General features: G+C 43.2%; 1 protein-coding gene across 1 annotated transcript in view; it reads right to left on the bottom strand.

Moving 5' to 3' along the window:
- Positions 1-26,037, bottom strand: part of SEPTIN11 (septin 11) — a 90,661-nt gene that overhangs the window by 26,096 nt on the left and 38,528 nt on the right. Inside the window, 3 exon segments of the mRNA XM_032631996.1 lie at positions 2,409-2,595; positions 11,487-11,682; positions 21,029-21,143. Of these exon segments, the coding sequence (XP_032487887.1) occupies positions 2,409-2,595; positions 11,487-11,682; positions 21,029-21,143 (498 nt within the window).

The raw sequence follows: 26,037 nt of genomic DNA, 5'->3' as shown, positions 1-26,037 counted from the left end.
GGACACATTCTTTAAAATCGATTTTTTACAATTAACTTTCTTCCACTCCCTGATTGGTACAGCGGTTTCAACAAGTTGCTACTGACATCTGATACCGGGGACCATGCTCTCCACCCAGCTCAGGTGAAAAGGGAACAGGCTCGGTGAGAAAGCGATCAGTCCCAGCCAGAGAAGAGGGAGTCTTTAGGGGGGTTTTCCGGGTCACATCTGCATTCCTTTGCTTCTCCTTTCATCCAAAGAGCCAAGTCAAATATCCCTGATAAACCAGAGTGAGATGACCCGTTGATGGAAAAATCTGTTCTGCCCTGTTCCTCAACCCAATCCTAACCTTGTCACGGATGGGCTTCCTGCAGCAAGTTGCCTCAGCGAGACAGAGATCATTGAGGGTAGGAGAATGCCTGGACCAGGACGTGGGGAACAAACCCCTCCCTATGGTTTGTATTGGCTAACTTTTGTGCACACTTAGTATTGGCTTAATATCAACATGGACAAAATGGCAGAGGTTCATATTTTCTTGGCCAGTTTGATTAGAGTAGATAGGAGAACCAAGCAAATTTAGATTTAAGATCTCTTCTTCCTCAGTGGCAGGTGCTTGGAAATCCTGTCTGAAATTGTCATATGTTTGCCTTAACTCTTCACTTTACTTGTATCAACGAACCTTTGACAATACCGTTTTCAGATACTCCCTAGCACTTCAGCTCTACAACGATAATAGTTCTTTGAAAGCAGTTTAACTAGCTTTGTAGCGATTGTTCTGTTTTATTTTGATTAGCTGTTTGTTTTGCCTTGTTTTCTTTCCCTTTTTAAATTGAAGCATAATCCTCTTGTTGGATATCACCCTGGCGTGCTCTACAAGCTCAGCCTCAGTGAGGAAGCCACCTCCCTCTGTCTGCTTCCCAGCCCTGCTCTCAAGGACACGACAGCTCAGGAAGTAGACCTCCCTGCCCAGGGAGCCACCACTGATGGTTCACTGAAGCTGAATCAAATGAGATGAGGAAGGGTTTCCATTTATTCTCCCAAGAGTGCTCTAGCTGCAGGACTCCTTTCTGGCTGGTAGAATATGTTTCTGTAAAGCAGTGTGTCTTCGCAAGCTGGGGGCCCCGGGTGCCTGGCTCGGTGTCAGCCCGCAGGCCCTTTTTGGGCTGGTACAGGCAGAGGCCTTGGGGACAGGCTGATCTTCTCAGCATTCTCTCACTATTATGTCCCTCCGGAGCAAAAGCATCTTTTAAACAGTGTTGTTTGGACAGAAAATAACACCCAACAAAGCCCTCTAAAGGTAAGACTTTGTATTGAACGCAAAAAGAGGTGAGAATCTAAGAGGAAACACTATAGCTCAGTTTTGTGGGTGTCCTTATTGCCACTTGCTGCTTCTTTATTTCAGAATGTATTGTCTTCCGTTTATTTCAAAATGGAAAATCAAATTAATCATAAAGTAGATCATCAAATGTTGTCAAACTCATCAGTCCCTTCCTCCAAATGTTGTGAAGGAGAAAGGTCATAAATGTGCAAAGATTAGGGGTCAGGCTTGATCTGAGACTCTACTGCTTTTGAACAAATGGTGCAGCTCAGTTTTAAAATCTAAGAAGTTGGACCATCCTTATCACATAGATTAAAAAAAAATAAACACTTTTTTTCCATGTTAAACTTCAAATTAAAGCCAAGCCTGTAAAAACCTTTCAAAGAGAGATTTAAAAGAAAGTTTTTAAGAAAATAAACAAAGCATGAAATTATAGTTCAATCTCACTAAATTTAACCCTTCCTACAACCCTTTAGGTGTCTCCACTGTCTAATTCCCCAACCCTCAACAGAGCATACGCCAGTGCTAATTTAAGAACTAAAAATACTTTGTAATAAGCTACATGGTTCTGTTTGTCTTGTTTTGTCCTAATATCCAGAGAGGTTTTGAACCATTTTTTTCAAAACCCTATGGTTCCGTCAACCAGAAAAAACAAATACAGGGTTAGGAAGTAGGGAGGCATAAACAGGTGGTGCACAGAAGCCTTTTAGGGCAGTGAAATTACTCTGTACGATACTCTAGTGATGGATGCATGTCATTATAAATGTGTCTAAGCCCACAGAATGTACAACACCAAGAGTGCACCCTCATGTAAACTATGGACTTGGGGTGACAGTGATGTGTCACTGTAGGTTCTCCAGTTGTAACAAATGCACCATCTGATGGGAATGTTGGCAATGGGGTGGGAGTGGGGCTATGCATGTCACGGGGCAGCAAGTATGTGGAAAATCTCTGCACCTTCCTCTTAATTTTGCTGTGAACCTAAAACTGCTCTAAAACATAGTCTTTAAAACAAAACACCAAATTACACTGAAAGCAGAGGTAAATTGGGGCCCCCGGATAGAAGTGATCTTACAGGAGAGTGGACGGTACCCAGAACAGCAGTGAGTACCTTACTGTCCAGCTTCTTCATGGTGACCAGGTCCAGGGACTTCAGCGAATGTCCAGTGGGAGCAATGAAGTAGAGGCATGCGTGGATCCTGGTGTCATGGTAGTTGAAGAGAGAACGTTTGATCTTCAGTTCCTCTTGCAAGTAGGCCTCAAACTGGGCATCGATATATTCCACGATCGGCTTGTAGCTAGGATGCAGAAGAAGGTTTTTTTTTTTGTTTTTGTTTTTCTCCTTTTTTGCGGTACACGGGCCTCTCACTGTTGTGGCCTCTCCCGTTGCGGAGCACAGGCTCCGGACGCACAGGCTCAGCGGCCACGGCTCACGGGCCCGGCCGCTGCACGGCATGTGGGATCCTCCCGGACCGGGGCACGAACCCGTGTCCCCTGCATCGGCAGGCGGACTCTCAACCACTGCGCCACCAGGGAAGCCCCCAGAAGGTTTTTTTAAAACACATTTTCAAATCAGCATGTTGCTAGTCTCAAACCTCTTTGTACAATCCTCCAGGAAGTCTTCAGTAGTTCCTTCTTCCCTAAGAGCTAAGGCCCAAGTTCCTTACCTTGGCAGCCCAGGCCTTTAGCCATCTGGCCCCTGAACATCACCCCAGGCCCTCTCTCCAACCCCTTCCGGGGCTCACCCTTTCTGTCCCACATGTCAAGCTCTCGCCTGCCTCTGTGCCTTTCCTTATGCTAGCAATCCCATCCCCCCACACCGCAACCTGGAATGGTCTTCTTCCTATTATTCCCCTGGCTAACATTCAGCCTTTAAAACAGCAACTGGAAATACGTGAGACACACTGTCACTTCCCCCATGGCACCCACGAAGGTATTGCTAGAGACTGTGGCATTCTTTCCTGCTGGGCCAAAACTGAGCCTCAAAATCTGTCTCAATAAAGTGATTTTGACAGCCTCTCCTAGCTGATTGGCATCGGCGCACAAGATGAAACTGCTCTGCAGTTTCAGGATGCAGCACCTCCTCCTGCTGGCAGCCCCTCCCTGCTCCTGCGCCCCCAACCCCCGGGGACGAGGGCTTCTCCGTAGTCTCATAAAGCCCTGCGCGTGCCATAACCTCATCTATAAACTGAACTGCCTGGTCTATTATGATCAAGATTCTTCCCAACTCTCAAATTTTATGATCTGAAGGTAAACTGTAACCCTCTTTTCTCACCAAATCATAATTCAAATCCAGTTTGAATAATTACACATGACTCTATTAGCTGACCAAAAACACAATCACTAATAGCATATTGGGAAGACATATTCAATAAACCATATGTTCTCCAGGGATTAAACAGTACATTAGGTCACTGTGGAAAAGCCATGAACTCTTCCAGGTCTCCAAGGGGACTGCTCAGAAGTAAGGGTCAGCAGCAATGACATGGGCTGATTAGGAATAAAATGGGTTAATTCTTCCCCACACTTACTACCTTGCTGAGGGACGGTTTAGGCATTAACAAAAATAAAAACCTCTCAACAGTCAACTCTCGGATCCATAAATTAAACTGAAATCCCTGAAAGAGAACTATAAATCTTTTATAATGAGGATGACAGCAGATGCCCTAAAAGGAAAAAACAAAACAAACAAAAATGTATGACCAAAACTGAAAACAGAAAAAAAGTTTTCTTCTATTTTCCTTTGATTTATCATAATCCACTGCTTGAACGTGAGCAGACGAAATCTCTAGAGGTTTCAAGAAAAAGCAGAATGTGCCTTTCTAAAGGCACATTTCTAAAATTCTAAACACGACAGTAGAAACCCCAATGAATTCCAGTAGAAAGGATAAGCAAGTAATAAGATTCTCCTCCACTTTCCAATTTTAAAATACAGGCAGGAATTATATAACAATAGCAATAGCCATTATTATGATAGGATGGTTACATAAAATGGGGGTTAAAAGCATGGACTCAAGCCAGACCACCTAAGACCAAACTCCAAATCCATAATTTACTAGCTGTGCAGCTTTGGGCAAGCTACTAAACCTCTCTGTGTTTCAATTTCCTCATAGGTGATAACAAGGACAAAGATATTACCTATATCAGACAGCTAATGTGACAAATTAAGTGAGCTAACATATGTGAAGAATTAGCCCATAAAACTGTGAGATATAACTATTTCATAGTAATATAATAAACAACAAATAAGAGAAAAGCAAGCCTGACTTTTCAAAAAGACAGGGAAAAAAAAAAAAGGAACTTTACACTGACCCGCTTTCCATGGTAACTGTTCTGCTACTGACTCATGCCCTGTAGGGCAGTGGACCAGGCCACTCCAGCGAGGCCCACCCATGCCCTGCCAGTCCAGAGCCTGATCTTTCGGTCTCCTGACACCGAGGCATGTGACTGGCGGAATCAAGGTCCCCCTACGCCCTCTTAACCCCAAAGAGAGGAAAGCAGCTCACAGCAGGTGCTCCTTCCTGCCTCCCCAGTTCCTGATTTGCAGCTTCTGAGCACCTCCCCAGAAGAGTGGCCCAAGTATGCTGCTTCTTTCTATTCATTTCCTTTCTGCATTTGTTTTCTTTTTTAACATCTTTATTGGAATATAATTGCTTTACAATGGTGTGTTAGTTTCTGCTTTATAACAAAGTGAATCAGCTATACATATACATATATCCCCTTATCTCCTCCCTCTTGTGGCTCCCTCCTTCCCACCCTCCCACCCCTCTAGGTGGTCACAAAGCACCGAGCTGATCTCCCTGTGCTCTGCCGCTGCTTCCCACTAGCTATCTATTTTACGTTTGGTAGTGTATATACGTCCATGCCACTCTCTCACTTAGTCCCAGCTTACCCTTCCCCCTCCCCGTGTCCTCCAGTCCATTCTCTACGTCTGCGTCTTTATTCCTGTCCTGCTCCTAGGGTCTTCAGAACCTTTTTTTTTTTTTTTAGATTCCATATATATGTGTTAGCATACAGTATTTGTTTTTCTCTTTCAGACGTACTTCACTCTGTATGACAGACTCTAGGTCCATCCACCTCACCACAAACAACTCAATTTTGTTTCTTTTTATGACTGTGTAATATTCCATTGTATATATGTGCCACATCTTCTCTATCCATTCATCTGTCGATGGACACTTAGGTTGCTTCCATGTCCTGGTTATTGTAAATAGAGCTGCAATGAACACTGTGGTACATGACTCTTTTTGAATTTTGGTTTTCTCAGGGAATATGCCCAGTAGTGGGATTGCTGGGTCATATGGTAATTTTATTTTTAGTTTTTTAAGAAACCTCCATACTGTTCTCCATACTGTCTGTAACAGTTTACATTCCCACCAACAGTTTGCATTTGGTTTTGATTTTAATCCTCCAAGATTATGGGGTGCATAGCACCTCTCCTTTTCCAGTGAGGCATGCTTTCTGCCCTGGATTTGGTATATCCAAAGACATCTTTTGTTCTCCTCTATACCTCGGGCTTCCTTCTGCCATCACCTGTTAAGGAGTTTGGGCCAATCTTTTCAATCTCCTTCTTCTCCCTGTATGTGGTTTCCTTGGAAAATCACATTTACTCCTGTGTTTCACTTAACCAGATCTTTCACCCAAGTTTCAGACCAATCCATCCAACTGCTTACCAGATATTTCCACTTGCTCTTCTAAATATGTCCAAAATCAAACTCTTCATCTTGTCCCCAGACCCACACTCCCCCGTATTCCTCAGGTCAGCAAATTGCACCCGCATCCAGACCACTGGCCGTGTCAGAACCCCGGGGTTCAACCCAGAGACCTCCTCTCCTACCTCCTACACACAACCAAGCACAAAATCCCATCCATTTTACCCTCTATATCATTATAAACAAATAAATGTATTTCAGGAGAACAATTTACCATAACCACTACGCCTTGTATTCAAGATTTAATTATGTTGATGAAACAGTTTCTTCCTGATGCATAATGAGTCAGCCTAGTGGCTCTGTACTCCCCTTCACATCCTTTGAACAAACTCTCTGCCCTCTCTCCTACTCCTGTCCATAAGTTATCTATACTCAAAGTCATAAAGATAAGGAAACTTCATCCCTATTTTGCCTTTCGCTAGTTTCCATTCTTACAGCAAGGATACCTATTTATATTCTGTTCTGCCAATTCAAACTTCTGTGGATTTTAGCAATATCAAGCAGAGGAAAGGGCAGGGTGGGGGAAGGAGGGGGGATAGGGCAGATCAAATCAAGTCCTTACATTTTCACATAATTTCTTTTTAAGGCATGGGATATTCCTTTTTATCTACTACTTATTTTTTCCCCCCCATAAATCTGCAGCCATTAAAAAACACAAAAAAATTGACAGAGGTTGACCCTAAAACTGATGGGGAAAAAATATTTTATGCAATGTTTTCTATCCACCCAAGCTACCCACCTGCAAAACAGCCAGTGCCATTGTTCGGGGACTGACTCTCCATTTCATATGTGACCAGGTACCTACCATCTTTCTATCTATTAGCCAAAGTTAATTGTCTTTATCCTTCAACTACATCTACCAGTAAGTGTAATTAAGACAGAATTTGAAGACCAAACAGTCCATTCCATTACCATTTTATAACTCTGATAAAGATTTGGTGAGCTTGAGGATTCTCTCAGTGGATTTCAATTATCCATGCTTTTTTAGGACTGATTACCATTATAGTTTGTAATATGCCGTTGACATTCTATCTCCCACCTCCCAAATGTGAGGCCAACAAATTCTTTTATTTCCAGCACTACGGCAAAATTTGGTTTCCCTTCTTCTCCAGACCTCTTTCCTTCTTTACTGAAGAGTACAGACAGCAAAACAAGGAGGCCCTTAGACCACGAAGAGTTAATCGTGCTGTTAAACAAAACAGGAAACCTTACCAGATCTCTCTTCCTGCCTCCTTCTAGCTAGCCTGGTCCCAGGCAGATAATGATGCAGGAATGCTGACATGTCCGAAGCCTACATAAACAAACTGGGACATTCTTGAAGTCTTGCATCCATGGCTGAAAAGCTTGCCTAATCCTCAAAGTAGTAAAAATAATCACGGGTTTAGAGAAACAGCACATCCCCTTCCATATGTTTACATATCGATACAAAAATGCATATCCCACTTCCAATTTTTTGAAGGAAGCAGACCCTATCCAAATGACTTTTTTTTAACAGACATTTGGGTTTATAGTCAACAGTGTCAACAATCGTTCTGGGGCACAGAGTTCTAAATGCCACTTAAAGAGGTTATGCAACAGCTGTCAAGAAATTTCAGAAGAAAAAAATACTTGGTATGTAGGTTAGGTTAATATCACACTTCCTCTCTTCTAAGTCTCCTTGGAAACTATTATTTGACCCAAATGAGTCAGATAATTTCTTAAAGAGGCCTCCAGCTGCAAACGCCTGGATCAGCGTTGCACTGGCCACCTGCTGTTCAGGGCTGGTGAGAGAAAACCACCCAGACTGAGGGAAAGTCCCCATTTAGGGGAGAAGTAAAAATGCAATGGCAGTGCTGAGGCGATGACTCAGAGCTAGAACAGCTCATGGAAACTTAGCAGCAAAATGCAGGAAGACGGTTCTCATTCCTGCAGGAATACACCCTGAGAAGGTGCAGCTGATGTCTTCCCATCAGGGAGTGCACAAGTATGGCACTCCCCAACCCCAGGGAGAGACCTGCGCAGGTCAGAGATGGAGACCCGCCTTGCTCGGACGGGGGCTCCGTGACCACACAAGCGTGCACTTTTGCCTGTCATCAGGGTTTTCTCTTCATCTGTTTCAGTGGGCATTGCAGACAGCCTTCAGGCAAGAACCTCTCCATCATTCCCCGGCATTGAGGTCATAAATTAAGAGCAACTGCTCAGCTGTGCTTAGCTTTCCTCCACTCCAACACAATGTACAGATAGTCCATTTTGACAGATGCAAAATGAAATCTTTCTTACTATGTCTAACAACTGCTCCTGTATTACAGGCCAATGCTTACTGAAGAGCATTTAAATTGCCCTATACATAAAATAGAGCTCCGTGCTCAGCTAGAGCATGAGTTAAATATTTCTCTGCTGTTACTATGTGCTCATACTTCTATCACAGATAGTTAAAATATACCTAGACAATACATAGCCCTAGATAAAATGGTTCAAATTCCTCTTTACAAAACACACACATACAACATACACAGTTTGGAGGAAAATGAAGCAAACAAACAAAAAACCAAAAAAAACTGGTACTAATGAAGTTTCTGAGCCCTAAGCAAACATAATGTAACTTAATGATCTGGTGTCTTATTCCCATTAAGCTGTCACTGTACAAAAATGTCTCTGGAAGCCTCCTTCTGGAATTATCTTTGGGCCTGGGACAGTTTAATTTTAACTTTCTCAAACGTTTTTTGAGAATGAACTTAAGTATTTAAAACAATCATAACGGACTTCCCTGGTGGCACAGTGGTTAAGAATCCGCCTGCCACAGATATACAATGGAATATTGCCCAGCCATAAAAAGAAACGAAATTTGTAGTGAGGTGGATGGACCTAGAGTCTCTCATACAGAGTGAAGTAAGTCAGAAAGAGAAAAACAAATACCATATGCTAACACATATATATGAAATCTAAAAAAAAAAAAAAAAAAAATGGTTCTGAAGAACCTAGGGGCAGGACAGGAATAAAGAGGCAGACATAGAGAATGGACTTGAGGACAAGGAGAGGGGGAAGGGTAAGCTGGGCTGAAGTGAGACAGTGGCATGGACATGAGTACACTGCCAAGTGTAGGGTAGATAGGTAGTGGGAAGCAGCCACATAGCACAGGGAGATCAGCTCGGTGCTCTGTGACCACCTTGAGGGGTGGGATGGGGAGGGCAGGGGGGAGACGTGGGAGGGAGGAGATATGGGGATATATGTATATGTACAGCTGATTCACTTTGTTATAAAGCAGAAACTAACACACCATTGTAAAGCAATTATACTCCAATAAAGATGTTGAAAAAAAAAAGAATCCGCCTGCCAATGCAGGGGACATGGGTTCGAGCCCTGGTCCGGGAAGATCCCACATGCCACGGAGCAACTAAGCCCATGCGCCGTAACTACTGAGCCTGCACTCTAGAGCTCATGAGCCAGAACTACTGAGCCCACGTGCCACAACTACTGAAGCCTGCGCACCTACAGCCCATGCTCCGCAACAAGAGAAGCCACCGCGATGAGAAGCCCGCGCACCACAACGAAGAGTAGCCCCCGCTCACCGCAACTAGAGAAAGCCCACGTGCAGCAACAAAGACCCAAAGCAGCCAAAAATAAATTTAAAAATTAAAAAAAATAAAAGTTAAAAAAAAGTAAAATAAAACAATCATAAGGCATTTAAAGTCAAGATTAGTGAATAAGATGGGTGATCTTGAGATTAACTCCAAGAAGGTTGAAGGCTTAACAGCTTCCCTCAAATAAGGGCACACAGCAACTCAGAGAAAAGAGCCAAACTTGCTTGGCTTTATAAAATGACTCTGTGTGTTTTATAAAAGTAAAACCTCTGGATGCGGACAGCCTTCTCTACTAACTGATGGGTGCTAAACTACTAAAGCAAAATAGCCTGAGATAAGATGTAAATGAAAGAACTTGAGTCAATAAAATGACTGTTTGCTTCACCTCAAAAAGAAAAAAAAAAAGAAAAAAAGTAAAACCTCACTATATTATTTTATAACTAGATCATCAAGTCTATGTAAACCAGTTTTAGTGAATGAATACGTGAGACTGACATAGCTAACAGCTTCTGTCGACACACAAACTACAGGACCAAAATTCTGAAAAGACATTTTATTTCTTAAGCAGCTTAAACATGTCCTTCTTCTACACTGACAAAGAAGTCTGTTATATATATTATCAAATTAGCTTGACAAACCCTTGCTGGCTAGAGAGCGATCTGAATTCCTCACTAGGCTCCACTGAAACCACACTCAATATTCAGACTCAATGTGGCCATTCTGCACCCAGCGGGCCACCCAAGTACGAGCAGCCCACAGGAAGACCCAGACAATGCACAAAGGACACACAGTGCTCAGGCCACGGCACTAGCAGCAATATTAAGATCCTGCTCTGGCTGCAAGTCAACGACAATTCTTCCAACCGATCTTTCACAAACATGCTTTCCTCACTTTGGGGTTTTAGGAGCTGATAGCACTGTATCAGCTGTGTATTATTACCACACCCCTCCTCCAGGCTTAGCCTTTCCCAGTGCCCTTCCTTAGACCCCACCTAAGAAGAGACTGTATACAGATCCCACTGGAAGAGGCCTGAGAGTATCCAGGTCATTCCCTTAGAGTGAGATAAATTGCCCAGGTCCCATCGCTGCTCATCGGCAGAATCCAGATCACAACCCGGGTCTACTAAATCCTGGGCTTTGGCTTCTCGGGAAAATCACGTTGACTCCAAGTTTTCATTCAGATCTGTAGGAATTTGGGGATCAGTCAAATATCCCAATCTGCCTCAGAGACTAGGAGAGCGTGGCAGATGCTCATTCCAAACTCCTTTTACTTTTTAATGCCCCCCCCTTTTTTTTTTGGCAGAGTTAAAACAGCAACAACAACAAAAGCCAGAAACCACACTTCCCAGACTCTCTTGCAGCTAGTGTTCTGGATCTGGTCTACTTTCTACCAAGCAGATGCAGCCATACAAGACCTGGAAGCAGGAAGGGAGCCACACAAGGCAGAGGCCCACACAGGGAAAGGGGTTCTTCTTGCAAGCGATGGTAAAGGCATTTGGCTCTCTGAGACAGACTGGGTAAAGGTTCTAGAGACCTCTCCCCAGTGTCACAGGTACCAAACTATATAAGGTAGTTTGCGGCAGGGGTTCCACTAACCGTACGTGTTTCTCTAGACTGCTGTTCCAGGTGGGAAAGTGCCCAAGCCTGGTTCCATGACTCTCCTGGAAAAATGCCGTAAGGTAGTTTATGCCTTCTAACAAATCCCTTTTCTCCTTACCCTAGCTGGAATCAATTACACTAGCTGATTCTGACCTCAAGAACATTCTAAGAAAATTTCTCAGAGGACAAGAATGTCTTATCTTTTAGGTGATAGGAGACCAAGCCCCGTACCTAGCGAACATTTAGTCTTTGCATTTACCCGGGATGGATCCTGTTACCTTCTCGCTCATTTACATCCCCACAAAATCCCAAGATGTACCTGTCATCCTTATTTATCTGGTCTCCAAATCCCACAGTGTCAACGATGGTTAACTTCAGCCGTACATTGCTTTCCTGAAGCTCATAACTTCTGGCTTTTAACCGGACACCTGGTTCATTGTGAGTAGCTGGGTCACTTTCAAATTTGGTGTTGAATAAAGTGTCCATTAACGTGGATTTGCCAATGCCCGTCTCGCCTGCATGACCACAAGGGAGAAATCAAAGAATGTGTCAATGCCTCTGAGGCACCAGTTCACACCATCAGGAGTTTTTCATCATCATGACAGTAAAATTTTTTGAAAAGTCAGTATCACCAAAAATCCCACCACAAAAAGATAGTTCTTTCCATGTGTGATCTATGGAATACTTCCCAAGAAACTCTTTAATGAATTTCCAAAACCGTTCAGTAGAAAAGATCTTGAACTTACAGATCAAGATGCTTTTCTTTACCTCTGCATAGAGAATTAGAACCTATAAGCTTGCCTGTGGTCAGTTTGTGGTCATTTCAAAGACATAAACCGTAGTTCCTCCTTCCCTAAATGTTGGCATGTGACACTATATTGCTTTAAAAAAATTTCTATATTGCTGAGTTTCTGTTACGAAGAAAATTCAAAAGACTGATTCATTTGTATTGAATTACTTGATACCATCTACTGTTGTGGAAAAGAATTACGTTTTTCAAAACAACACACTTGACAAACAATAGCAATCATAACAAACCCAGCTACAGCCGCTGAGTGCTTACCTTGTGGCAGGCCCTGTGGTAAGAGCTTCCAATGCACTATCTCATTTAAACCCTAGTACTAACCCCCATGGAATAAGTACTGCTCTTTCCTCCCTTTTACAGATGGGGCATTAAGGCTTAGATAAGGTCTAAGTAACTTGTCTAAACTTGTCTAAAGTGGCAGAGCCAGGCTTCTAACCCAAGTTTGTGTGGTTCTAACACCGACACTCAACCAACACAGCATCCTGACTTCACTGTTACAGAGAAAACTGACTGCCTAATTTTTTTTAGGTATGGTTATGAATCTGTGAGAATCCTCCATTATCTCCATTTTCTTTCCCTATTCAGCAGATGGCAAGCACTTGTTAGATTTCCCAGTTTCAAGAGGATGTTTGTGACAACGAAACCGAATGATGTTAAATAACCTGCAACAATGGCCTTATTAATTCACATTGATAATTCAAGTCAGTTAAGTCTTACTGAGCCCCTAATATATGCAAAGGAGAGTGGCAGGTACCTAGCACCACTACACCAATCAAATGGTAAGACCCAAATGTGGAGCCATGGAGAACTTTAGCTTGGTCTTCAAAATAAGACCAAGAAAAATTTTCTCTATATATACTTATTCTTGAGTCAAAACTAGTTGGCAATGAGAAAGAACCCACCCTTGTCAGGGCTGGTGGTCGAGTGTGTGATGGTAGATATCGAGAAACATTATTTATAGGAATGCCTTTAAAAAAAAAACTCTGGAAAATTTCCCAATTAGATTTTCAGCTCAGTTTAAACATACCAATATACTGCGGCCCTTTCAACAAATCCTAACCCCATGATGGTCCTAGGAACAGTACCTCTCTTCTGAAAAATTGCCATAATGACTTTTAGGATGGTGACAATTCCATGGGGGGAAAAAGAGCTCTGAGATTTATAGCCTTAGGGCAACTTTCCCACTGACAAAATACCTTTGCTAGTTAGAAGTTCTGTATTACTCATTGCTTTCCAACACAGTACAAACATGAAGTAGAATGGAATCTTCCTGTAATTGAGCTTTCTCTAATTAGAAGCCTTATGTGGTTTGCCACTGACTACCATGATTCACTTGTAGGATAAAAGTTGTTCAAGTACATTTGCCTAACTCTTTAGCTTTACCCGTTGGACCCGATACATCTAAGATCAAAGAATTTCCTCCTTCATCAGTCTTCTTTCAGCCAGTCTCCTTTCCAGCTTGGTACCAAGTTCTGGGAATACAACAACGAACTGGCCTGATCTCCCATAGCTTAGAATCTGACCTGGAACATGACTGAATACTTAGCCAGACTCTGATTTACTATCACGGGAATGATATTTTAAATGTCTGCCATAACCACATTCCTCTCACAAGCAAGACCACAGTTTACAACATGGACCTTGCTAATGACCACAGATAACTGGCCCAGGGCTAGCCCGCTGTCCAAAGGCACCCATGGACGCCAGTGCTGTGAGAATGCTCCATACTGGACAGTGACTTGTCTATCCAATCAAACTTCTCTCTTTGGGAGTTTGAACCTGCACACAGCACGATGGCATGAAAAAGAAAAGATATGCTGAGAGAAGCGAAAAATCAGATGCCATGAGGCAGCAAAGGCTGCCAATAAATAGAAGACATGTTGCTGACAGACCATTAGCTGGACATACAGGAGAAAGAGAGCAGATAGATACGGTAGACACTAGTACCTGAAATTTATTCATTAATAATACTTGAGTATTTACTCTGTGACAAGCATAGGTGCTGGGGATAAAATGGTGAAGAAAAACAGCAACTGACACTTCTTGAACTTCTGTAATATCCTGAATGTCATTCCAGGTCTCCATGAAGTCTAGCTGTGTAGCGCTTGAGACTGTCTCCTGTCTTCCTTACTTTCCTTCATACTCTTACAAAAAAAGACCCATCAATAAAAGTAACCTAAAGTAGTCTCTGTTCCCTAATGCTCACCAAGCTGATATCGACCATTGGGGACTTAACAAAATAACTTTGAACAAAACAAAGTTACGAAGTAATGGATACAGAAACAAAACAGGGTTCTCACTTGTAAGATACATAGAATCTGCAAGGCAATTCTACACTGAAGGTACTCCAGTCATTTTAAGTACCTACTTGAGTATCTTTCTCAATAGAGCAAACTTCTTTTCAGAATTTACCTATTTTCAGAACAGGGAAAAAGGCACAACAGCAGAACTATTTATAAAATTTCCCCTGTAAGGTAACGGTTCTATCGGTGGAAAGTGACCCACTTAACTTTCATCTCTTCCCGTAAAAACAGCAATAAAGACTTCAATTTACATGGCAAGGATTCTAGGTTACCTGGACAGGACTGAAATTACCATCACATTTTACTAAGTTGAGAATTAGTTAAGCATATGTGTATCAAGAACACCATGTTCTGTTTTGTTTTCAAAGGCAAGGTAATTTTAATTATTATTTGCATTAAGGTGGAAATTACGAACAATTAGCATTCCAGGGCCTACTTACAGCACAGGGTTAATCCATGGGTTGGAAAAACCACTGTTCCTCTAAATTTCAGAGTGCTTTGCTTTCCATTCCTATGCTCTGTGCTTTGAAGAGCCCTAATTAGACACAGCTACTCTAGCAGCAGTGCAATTCACCACAAGCAGTTCACTAAGAAAGGACAGCTTTTGGAATAAAAGGAATTCTAGAACTAGGAGAGCTTTTCAATGCGTTTGTTGTTGAGGTCAATCAGAAAAGAAGGCATTTTCTATATTTTTGAGGACACACAAGAGCACAAAGGCTTCTTTTGACTTGAGTAACCAAAAGCCTACCTGGCATAGGTTCCAATTTAAACCCAACAACTACAATATTTTGAGACAATCAATGACTGGCAGCAACTCTGAAACATTTCAGAATCCCCGGCACAGAGCAGGCATTCAGTTTCAGGCATTTCTTTTCAGTTAACTGAAAAGAAAAATGATCATGGTGATCATTTATATTGACATTTGCCACTTCGGTAGATTTTTCAGAGTTCGTTGCTTATTCTGTTATAAATTCATCTGCCTGAACAGTTGTTAGAATAATTAGAGATTTACTCCTGAAGCGCTATCTGGGGCTTCTGTTTCTCCCGTATCTGCCAGTGCTGGTGAGCGTAACACCCATCGCACAGTGGAAAGCAGGCTTGCCCCTTCCATTCTGTTTAAACCGCAAGCTCTAAGCTGGACGTTATTAAAAAAGAAAAAAACAAAACAAAACAACACACAGAGGAATGAATTAGAAGGTAATTAATTGTAAACTGAGTAAATAGTTGATCTATGATTCAGCATTTTGACTCTGACTGCCAAGACTGGCTCCTTGGATAATTATTATCATAATTATTCAAATAGCTGTGCATGAAGGTCTGACTACCTCCTCTAAACATTCTGGATTTCATTCTTGGATGAAGCCAGATAATCAGAGACCTACGTTGTGTTGTTTTAACTCCTCATAGAATTGCCTCTGATGGGACATGCTTTAGCTAATACCACCAGCCGCGGTATTAGCTGGTGGTATTAGCCAAAGCATGCTGGTCGTTCAAGTCCCCTTGGAAGACCAGCACGTGACCCTCGGCGTTGCCTGGCTCAGTGGCACTGAGTGGGGGACGCTCAGGAACCCAGGCTTAAATGGAGGGACAGCCACCGTATGTTTTTTTCTGAAAATCCATGGGAGAGATTTTTCCCGGTGAACTGTGTTTCATCTGGAGCAACTATTTTGTTTTTACTTTATAGCTACTGTAAGTCTGTCATCATTAAACTTTTAACTTGTCTTTGGCACATAATATGTGTTTAACAAATATCTGTTGAATGAATGGGTCCCTCCATGCTCTGACCACTGGCGGAGAGGCACATGCGTTCCTGAGAGAATCAACTGCTATAGGCAGGTCTGATGGCTTTGAGTTCTGACTCTAACCTTGGCTTCACTTTATTTTCTGTGGTTAATTTTATCTTTTATTCATTAACTCATTCATTTCACCCTGTAAACCACTTCAGAGCCTTTCCTGGAAAAGCAAGATGGGATAAAAATGTTTAAGATCTGATTGTAAAATTCTACAGCTTATGCTGACACTATAGCCTCGGCTAAAATGATCTTAAACTTGTCTGTTTTCTATTCCTCTTCTGCCTTCCCCTCACAACAATACAGTGGAATTATTATTTTTTTAATTCTATTTTCAAAATATGTTATTAGGGCTTCCCTGGTGGCGCAGCAGTTGAGAGTCCACCTGCCGATGCAGGGGACACGGGTTCGTGCCCCGGTCCGGGAAGATCCCACATGCCGCGGAGCGGCTGGGCCCGTGAGCCATGGCCGCTGAGCCTGCGCGTCCGGAGCCTGTGCTCCGCAACGCGAGAGGCCACAGCAGCGAGAGACCCGCGTACCGCAAAAAAAAAAAAAAAAAATTATTAATTTACTTTGACCCTGCTGTTGAACTGGTTCCTCTTCAAAAGCAGGGATGTCACAGTATTTTATCCATCTGTGTAGGTGCACAAAGAACCACATACAGCTGGATCAATGCTGGAGTTTCTCACAGAGCTGGTGTCATTTTGGAAAGTGAATGACAAAGATGTATAAATTTAAAATTGTGAAGAAAGGCTGAATACTAATTTAGATTCTTTGGAGAAATACAGAGTGGGTAAGAAAGAAAGGCTTTATCTAAAACAAAGTGCAATTTTGTGGGTGAACGGCTGTGTTGTAGGCAAGACGGAGAGTAGGGGAACTATGATCTTGGGTGTCTGGTACCCGATTCAGCATCAAGAATTCTCTTCCCAGTTAAGTGAACACTACTCTCCCGCTCTTTATTACATTTCTATCCAGCACTCGAGAGATAGGTTCTAAAAGCATTTAATTCAGGGCCTCTAAAACTAAACTAGGTGCACGCCAGGGTTCATTTCTGTCCCGGTTTGTTTCCTCTCTGTTTGCAACCTGTAGGAGCTTGCCACAAAACAAAATTACAATTCTAAGACCTTTTTGAAAAACATCATCAGCTTCCTTACTGGGATCATAACTCTTTTTTTAAATAAATCCTCAATTCCCTTCCATACTCTTCACATGGAAGTGATGCTGTAAATACCAGGCATGCGCATAAAGAACAGAAGTGCACAGTAGGGTGACAAGGACCACGGATACTCGAGTTAAATACGACACCAACTCCTCTAAGTGGCTGTCAAAATATTTTGATCAACTAGAATGCTTTTCATAGACTCTTACCTTAAAAATAGATAGAGCGGGGCTTCCCTGGTGGCGCAGTGGTTGAGAATCTGCCTGCTGCTAATGCAGGGGACACGGGTTCGAGCCCTGGTCTGGGAGGATCCCACATGCCGCGGAGCAACTAGCCCCATGAGCCATAACTACTGAGCCTGTGCGTCTGGAGCCTGTGCTCCGCAACGGGAGAGGCCGCGACAGTGAGTGGCCCCCGCTTGCCACAACTAGAGAAAGCCCTCGCACAGAAACGAAGACCCAACACAGCAAAAATAAATTAATTAATAAACTCCTACCCCCAACACCTTCTTTTAAAAAAAAAATAGAGCATTAATTGAGAGCGAAAGTTGTTTCCTTATACAGACGTTTTGCTGTAAATTATTTGTGAAGGGATCTGATGTGTCCTACCCTCTGAGGATATGTACGTTTACCTTAATGCTGACACCCCTATCTCCCAAAGGGCTAATGTTGGCTCCAACGGAAGAGCTCCAAAGTGCTATGGAAAAGAACCTGCTAGATATATGGGCATGGAAGGACAGGCAGGACGTACTGTAGAGTGAAAGGAGACAATGCAAAAGAATAGAAGGGCATGATCTCATTTACGTTACACCAAAACAAAAAAGTACTTATGTAGTCATGAGAGACCTGTTTATATCTGTCCAGTGTGTCTCTCTCCCATGGCCTTTCTCCTTTCTGCCCATGTCTTCTCTCCTATGGGACCCTTGTATGTTTCGGGGTGGTTGATCCCCATCTCCCACCCTGGGCGGGCAGATGACCCCAGCCTGGTTGATCAGAGATCCTATGACTATTGAGAAGGCCTTGTCAGGAATTGCCTCCCTCTCCTCCGGGGCTGCTCAGCTGGCAACACTGCTGGAGGTCGTACCACCTCCTTGAAGAAGAAGCCCGACCATGAAGCCACGCAGCAGCAAACAGGCTCGAAAACCAGAAACAGAGCCCTGCAAACACTCTGCATCCCTGGAGCCAGCTGTTCTTAATTACACAATTCAATGTATTACCTTTTTAGTGTGTTTGGAGGTTGAGGAAGAGCCTTAACTGAGTTTAAACTAGATTTCTGCAATTCTCTGTGGAAAATCTCCTAACCCAAGAACAGTCAGAGAGAGATACAACATTGCTGGCTTTGAGAATGGAGGAAAGGGTCCAAGAGTCAAGGAATGTGGGCAGCCCCCAGCAGATGGAAAACACAAGGAAATGTCTTCTCCCCTTGAGGTTCCAGAAAGGAGCATAGCCTTGCGGATGCCTTGATTTTAGCCTGGTGAGACACATGTGGGACTTCTACAAAAATGTGAGATACTTAGTGTTGTTTTCAGCCTCCGAAAATAATTTCCAAGTACAGAAAAGTTTAGAAAGTTCCTAGGATTCCACAGTGTTTTCTCTGTGGAATGGAAATGAGGGCAGGAGAGAAGGGGGGACATTTTATAATTTTTTTAACATAAATATGCACTATTTTAAATAACTTGAAAAACTAATTTCCAACCTGGTTAAGAATGGAACAAGAATAAAAACCTAAGAATCATAAGGATTATTACCCACCCAGGAGAGTCAGAATAGCAGCTGCTTTACAAATCCAACAGCACAGCAAGGAGGTGGCTTGTGAGGAATTCCAACTAGCACCATAATTGTGCTAGTAACACAAGGGTCAGCCAACGAGCCAACACTCCCCCTTGCACACCACACACCCGGTCAAACCAGGTCCTTCCAGCCCAGTCCCACTGGAAGGCTTTATCCTACTTGCAGGGGCTGGGCCACAGCTCTCACATAGATTTTTGAAACTGATTTTGAAGACAGGGCTGGGGGAGACGGAGAAGAGAAGCCAGAACAGTAACTGGTCCACAGTTTAGCACATTTTTCAATAGAAAATCAACAAATTGCCAACAAATTGCTATGCTAATGAAGAATTGTCCTGCTCTGCAGTGAGCATTTAGCAGAAGAGAAAAGACGACTCATTTATGCCACTCTGAGAGCTGCCATTCCAGGGGGTCCCCTGCTGAATTTTAATCGGCTTCAAGTGGGGAAAAGGGAAAAGCAGGAGAGCTGACGGGCTCTGGTCACGTTTCTCTCCAGTCATTCTCTCTCCAGTGCTTGAGACATAATGCCAGACAGCAAGCCATCTGGTGTGCAAGTCAGCGGCGGCTTTCTACTAGCGAATGCCCAATGCAGGGGCCACGTTCAATATGCTCCTCTCGAAGAATTTTCAGAAAGGAAAATACCTGGGGCTTCCCTAGTGGCGCAGTGGTTGAGAGTCCGCTTGCCAACGCAAGGGACACGGGTTTGTGCCCCGGTCCGGGAAGATCCCACATGCCACGGAGCGGCTGGGCCCGTGAGCCATGGCCGCTGAGCTTGCACGTCTGGAGCCTGTGCTCCGCAACGGGAGAGGCCACACAACAGTGAGAGGCCCGCATATCGCAAAAAAAAACAAAAAAAAAAAACAAAAAGAAAGGAAAATACCTGGCCCTCCCCCCAACAACTAACTTACATTGAATGCACATCTTTCTTTTCTAAAGTCACTTCATTTTACTTAAGACAAGAGAAGTCAGGACATTCTGCCAAACGTCGAGGGAGGATACACAGAGAACACATATCGGATACACACAGAATTCCTTTTAATTTGTCTTGAAGTCTGTGCCCAGAGGACAATGGCAACAAAACAATGCAGCCCGAGCCACTTCACTGCTGTTTAGCCTGGTCCTTCATCGTCATCTGTTCCAGGGACACGTCTGCTTCAAACCAACAGGAGATTTCTATTTCTATGTTCCTCTTTTTCTCCACCTCCTTTCCTACCTTCCTTGTCTTAGTTTAAGAAAGATATGGCTAAAGAAGAAGAAAAATACCAAGGCCACAGGTCTAGGTCAATGCATAACATCTGAAGGATACGAATAACACATCCTGAGCATGCAAATATGTAAGTTGTATCTCTTTGGCCTTTTCCATTTATCTACCAGGAATAAACTGAGGTCAATTTCAGATTCCAATTTAAGGACAAAAGGTTAATTTATTAATTCAGGCAGAAAAGGTATTTCAAAAATATAAGATAGAATTTTAAATTGTCTTTTGCTCTAAAAGCAAAAATTTTAAATATTCTAAGTTTATCGAAGCGGTTAAAGTAGTTTCAGATTTTACTTACTGTAGACAGCATATCGTTAAAAAGACTTCCGTGGAGATTACTACTGCACCACAGTCAAAGACCCTGGAAACAAATTCTTAAAATGCTTTTGAATGATCTTCCTATGTTTGTGCATCTCAGGTCCTTCTTTCAACTTCCTGTAGTCTAGCTAGGGTCTAAGCCCCTCCCCCCACAAAAAATTTAAATAAGTGGTTCAATAGCAATATTAAACTGATCACTATGTGACACAAATGAAAATAACATTTTGAGTAACGTCACAAAGCCTACAGAGCGCTCTACCTAAATACAAGTCTCGATCTTTGTGTGACATACGTGAGTGGGTATCACTGCCCTGCTCTACTGATAATGAAAGAGTAAAAAAATATCATTACCCTTATTTCCTGAAACGTGCCCCTCTGACAGTCACCTGCCAACACCTAAGAGTCAGATTCCTTGCTCAGCAGCAAGGGATGAGTCACTTACCAACACACAGGATGTTGAAACAGAATCCTTGAGAAGTCGACTTGTTGACCAGCTGGTCGGGGAGACTGTCAAATCCAACATGGCCAGAAAGAGACAAGTTTCGAAGCTCTTCATTCTGGAATTTCAGAAGGGAAACATTTGATAACCCATGACAGTGCCACCTGGGTACCCCTCCCTCTCCCATCCTCTCTTCTTGACATGCATGGAAAAAGGCGACCCCTCTGTGCCCACCCCATCCCTGGCTTCTACACAACTGAAGCTACCAACTCCAGAGCTACGCTCTTTCCACAAAATCACACTGAGGCCCTAAGTATACCAATCCCCCTCCCAGGCAGCTCAGGTCCGGTGACAGGTGCACTGGTCCAGGGGAAATAAGCTTCTAGCAGTGGCTGATTCAGACATGCATTAAGTGACATTAAAAACTTCAACCATTTTGACAGCTTCAAGCACTCAAGAAAACCCTTCAATTTACTTTCAGCCCAGTGGCAAAAAATAAATGACACTCTTCCAGATACAGGGAGGAGCTCTGAGAAGCTCACAGTGGAGGATGCATACCCGTTACAATTACGGAAATTCTGTAACTACCATGATGAACATATTGAAAATGGCATGGCACAGGACTTGGTTCCTTCTCCATCATCTGGACGGGCTTCTTGGGGCTACTTTGCTCTCCCTCACACAGCTCCTAGCACAGGTTCCGCACTCCCCGCACCTTCTCAAGAGTCTCCTGAAGGAGACTGGGACTAAGGTAGTTATCATACATTTAAAAGCTGGATGATTTATGCTGTTTCATTAGATGGTGCTGACTGCCTCCACAACTTTGAATGCATTCCGTGGGTATTGGAGATCATCTGTGAAACCTTCCTTTCCCAGGAAAGCAGAGGTCAGCTATGGTCTTTCAATTAAACACCACAGTTATGGTATGGGATTCCAGAAACTAGATCTTGAAAGCCTTCCTGAAAATGAGACTCCTGGTATCTGGCTATGTTGCCAATGAGCTTTATACTCGAGATACTGAATTTTGGGTGAGCAAATGAGCCTCAAACTTCCATTTTTTAATAACGAAGAAAACGCCGTGCACAGGATCATCTGGTCACTATTTTTAAAAAGACTGGTTTTCGTTATCCTCCTATGTGTGTTACACAATGAGGACAGTAGGGTCTTTTAATAATCAAAGACTGAGACTCCATTTCCAAATCCCTAAGTCACTATAGAGGCAGGGAAATGTAACTCCATAAATGTGGTGATTTTAATGGAATGTTTTATGAACAACGTAATACCTGAGGGCCTCGCTAGCTCTACAATTCTGCTTCTGTGAAACAAGACTGGAAGACACAACACTGCCTGAATACCACGGTGGCAGCTGCAGGTTTGAGGTCAATGGGACAGAGAACAGATGTCTAGTCTATGAATAGTCTCCTTGAAACCTGCCAGCAGTGACTATGAGACTCAAGAGTGGGCTCTTATCCTTGAGCAGGATGGACTGGCCGACAGTGCACCAAACAGCTTGGGGAGCAGCCCTGGTAGCCTGGCAAGGCCTCCTGACAGCACCCCGTGGCCCCAGGGCTACCACCTGCCCCTTCCTCTCCAAAGACCTCAAAGGTTCAGACAGCAGGTATTTTTAGGGTGTTTACCACATCTGCCAAGACTGGGGGAGGAAGATTTGAAAGGAGTCTGGGTTATATTTAGAACTCTTTCCATCACAGCTGCACAGGGGCTGCTGTGCAGACAGGGAAGAGAAGCCATCACACCAGCCTCTTTCCTGATGCACCACAGCCTTGAACAGTCAGCGAGCAGCACGAAAAGGGGACGAGGCAAGTTAGAACCATCGTCCCGCCCTCCCTCTCCTCTTTGCCACAATAATTCTTTTAATTTCGGGGGGGGGGGGGGCGTTGCCGGGAGGAGATGGTTTATTGCTCTGGATTCTGGACTCTTGTTGGGTTTTTAGGTTCAGATATCCACCCGGGAGCCAATCCGGGGAAAGAATCAGAGTTAGTAATTATAGCTCTCATCCCAGAACCCAATGCTCAGCATCTCATATTCTCACCATTTCCAAAACATAAGAAACCACCCACATACCCGAGTATTTTTATACCCACTGAAAACCACATACAAAATGAAGGGTTATAAAACAGTTTGGTCTTGAAATTTTTTTTTTAATTTAAATTTATGTCTTCAGAGTCTCTCTCTTCTTTGTCATATAAAATATGTCAATTTTATAATGCCATTTAAAAATTCCATAATCTGAGCCTATTTCTCTGCCCAGCAGTAAAGGAATCCTTTACTGGGCTATTGCCCATTGGTGAGTGATGGGGAAAGGGGAAATAGGAAGTTCCTCCTTTGGTTCATGAACAGGCTTAAAACTGAAAGCACTGCAGGATGTGTGAGGGGAGCTCTATCTCACACACAGCAGCTAAAATGAACTCCTACACCCCGGCACTTCATGGCACCACGCTTATGGCTTCGTGCCTTAGATGTCTCTATCCAAAGAATGTGTGCGGGGCTCTTGAGTCTACAGGCGTGATCTCAGGGAATCTCAGATAGTGTCATGTCTTTACCGCTATCACACACCTAGCAACGACTCTCAGAAGTTTCTAAGTACTGAACTCTGCGTTCCAGTTCTGAATTTCTACCAAAAGGGACAGTTCTCCCGGGTTGTCCTTTCTGTTGTTCTTCAAGAAACTTGAAATCATCTTCTTCTATTGTAAACCCACCCCTACTCCCAGGTTCCCTGTTTCTTAGTGGCATTTATCTGTACCTGAAACCCACCTGCCTGCATCAATTCCAAACTGTTATCAATGCCACACCCTCCTCCTCTTCATGCTAATTCAACAGCCTTCCAACTGTCACCTTGCCTCCATCCCACTCCCTCTAATCTTCCCTCACTCTACCTTGCTGCCAAAGGGATCTTGGTACTCAAAGGCCCTCAATCCAAACTTGGCCTGCCATCTCAGGAGCCTCCATGGGCTAAACACAAATCCCTATTCCCACTCCTCCCAGGGAGCACCTTCCACTGCAGTTAAATGGAATTACAGTTCCTGGGAGAAAACCCCAGGGTTCTCTTCATCAGACTTTACTCATACTATTTCCTCTATCTGGAAGGAACTTACAGCCAGTGTTTACATATCCAAACCTTCCAGATCCCACAGAAATTTTATCTCCAGGCTTGTCTTTACTATGAAATCTCAGGGAGAATTTCAGTAAACATTCCCCCTACCAATAAAAGGAAAATAATAACTGGATAAAAGTAGCTCGAGCTATTTGGTATTCCACCATCATCATCATAACAGCTAACTAACATTTATGGACCAAGGTTCCAGAAAAGCCCTAAACATGAATGAATTTGTTGATCTTAACAATTCTCTGAGGTAGTTACTATTGTTACCTAATCTCAACTGACAGATGAGAAAACAGAGGCCCAGAAGTTTAGTAACTTGCCCAAGGTCTCACAGCCAATAAGGTGAGAAGCTGCAATGTGGACCTAGGAGGTCAGGTGCCAGAGTCCAGAGTCCTCACACTTAGTCACTGTTACCACACGATGACCTAAGTTCCTAGGTAGCCCCAGACAATACAGTAATTGGAGCTGCTATTGAAATCCAATATATTAAACGAGAAAGAAAAAAATGTTCTCTAAAATCATAATTCTTTGGCAACCGTAAGAGGTGGAAGTTGAGAACTGAAATTGGCAAAGCAGCTCTAAGTATATTTTCACTGGTCCTGGCAATGCTGAGACTTTGATTTTTGCATCTATGGCACATGAAGCCAATAATAAAGGGTTTAGTTTGGACCATTTTTGAGATGTAAGTGCCACCTTGGAGCCTCTAAGTAAGTAACTATAAGACCTTAATCGAGTTAGTCCTCCATTTGCTAATCTATCTAGGGAGGGGTTGTACTTGGATAATTTCTAGGCCCACTCCATCTTGAAATGGGCAATGACTGAATTCTATAGTATAAAATAAAATAACCAGTCTTTAACTTGACAGTCTCATTTTTCTCTTTCCAGATCATCTTGACATGAACACAATTATTTATTTGTTCATTCAAAAAAACCCTCACTGCTCAAAGCGCTAAGGGAGCAAAAATACATTACTTTTGTTATTCATTGATTAAACACTCTTCCTGCCCTTCAGGGGTTTACAATGTAGCAGTAGAGACAGGACACAAGTAAATGTAATACTATTAAGGATAAAAGTGATACATACCATCACTTTAACTGTGGGAATGACAAAGGGGAAACAGGTAGCTTTTGGCTAGGGAAAGTCGGGGGGCATCTTTCAGGAAGGCTGGAGCTCTCCAAATCTACCAGGGAAAAGAAGTCCAGCTTGCAGAAGCCTTCCAGATAAATGTTATCTATACACAAAGGGTCACTTTATTATGAATGTGTACTTTGAAGATCATAATCGACAAGTTTTTCAGAAGCTATCTAGCTGACTTCATTGTGGAAATAATTATAAAACAAATTATATAAGAATGTGTGCCGGGCTTCCCTGGTGGCGCAGTGGTTGGGAGTCCGCCTGCCAATGCAGGGGACACGGGTTCGTGCCCCCGTCCGGGAAGATCCCACATGCCGCAGAGCGGCTGGGCCCGTGAGCCATGGCCGCTGAGCCTGCGCGTCCAGAGCTTGTGCTCCGCAACGGGAGAGGCCACAACAGTGAGAGGGCCGCGTACCGCAAAAAAAAAAAAAAAAAAAAAAAAAAAAAGAATGTGTGCCAACACCTACATTCTGAGTGCTGCTTTAAAACATGTTCCACAGTTCCAAATCTTGCTTAACCACAAGTAGGATGGAAAAAGACTTGGAGTCAGACAGGCATGGGTTTGATTCTCTACTTTTCGTCCTCCATCAGTAAAAATGGAGGACTTGGCAGGGTGGCTGGGAGGAACTAAGGAAATGGTACCTATGGGAGGGCCAGCATTTAATAGGTCCTCAGGAAACCTGGGTTTCCTTTCCCTAAATTAGGTGGGAGAAAGACAGCTGTCATTTTAAAATGAGGAGCCCTCCTATTGCTGCT

The sequence above is a fragment of the Phocoena sinus genome, chromosome 5 (assembly GCF_008692025.1).
Source record: "Phocoena sinus isolate mPhoSin1 chromosome 5, mPhoSin1.pri, whole genome shotgun sequence".
NCBI lineage: Eukaryota > Metazoa > Chordata > Mammalia > Artiodactyla > Phocoenidae > Phocoena > Phocoena sinus.
This window is presented reverse-complemented; position numbering and strand designations above follow the sequence as displayed.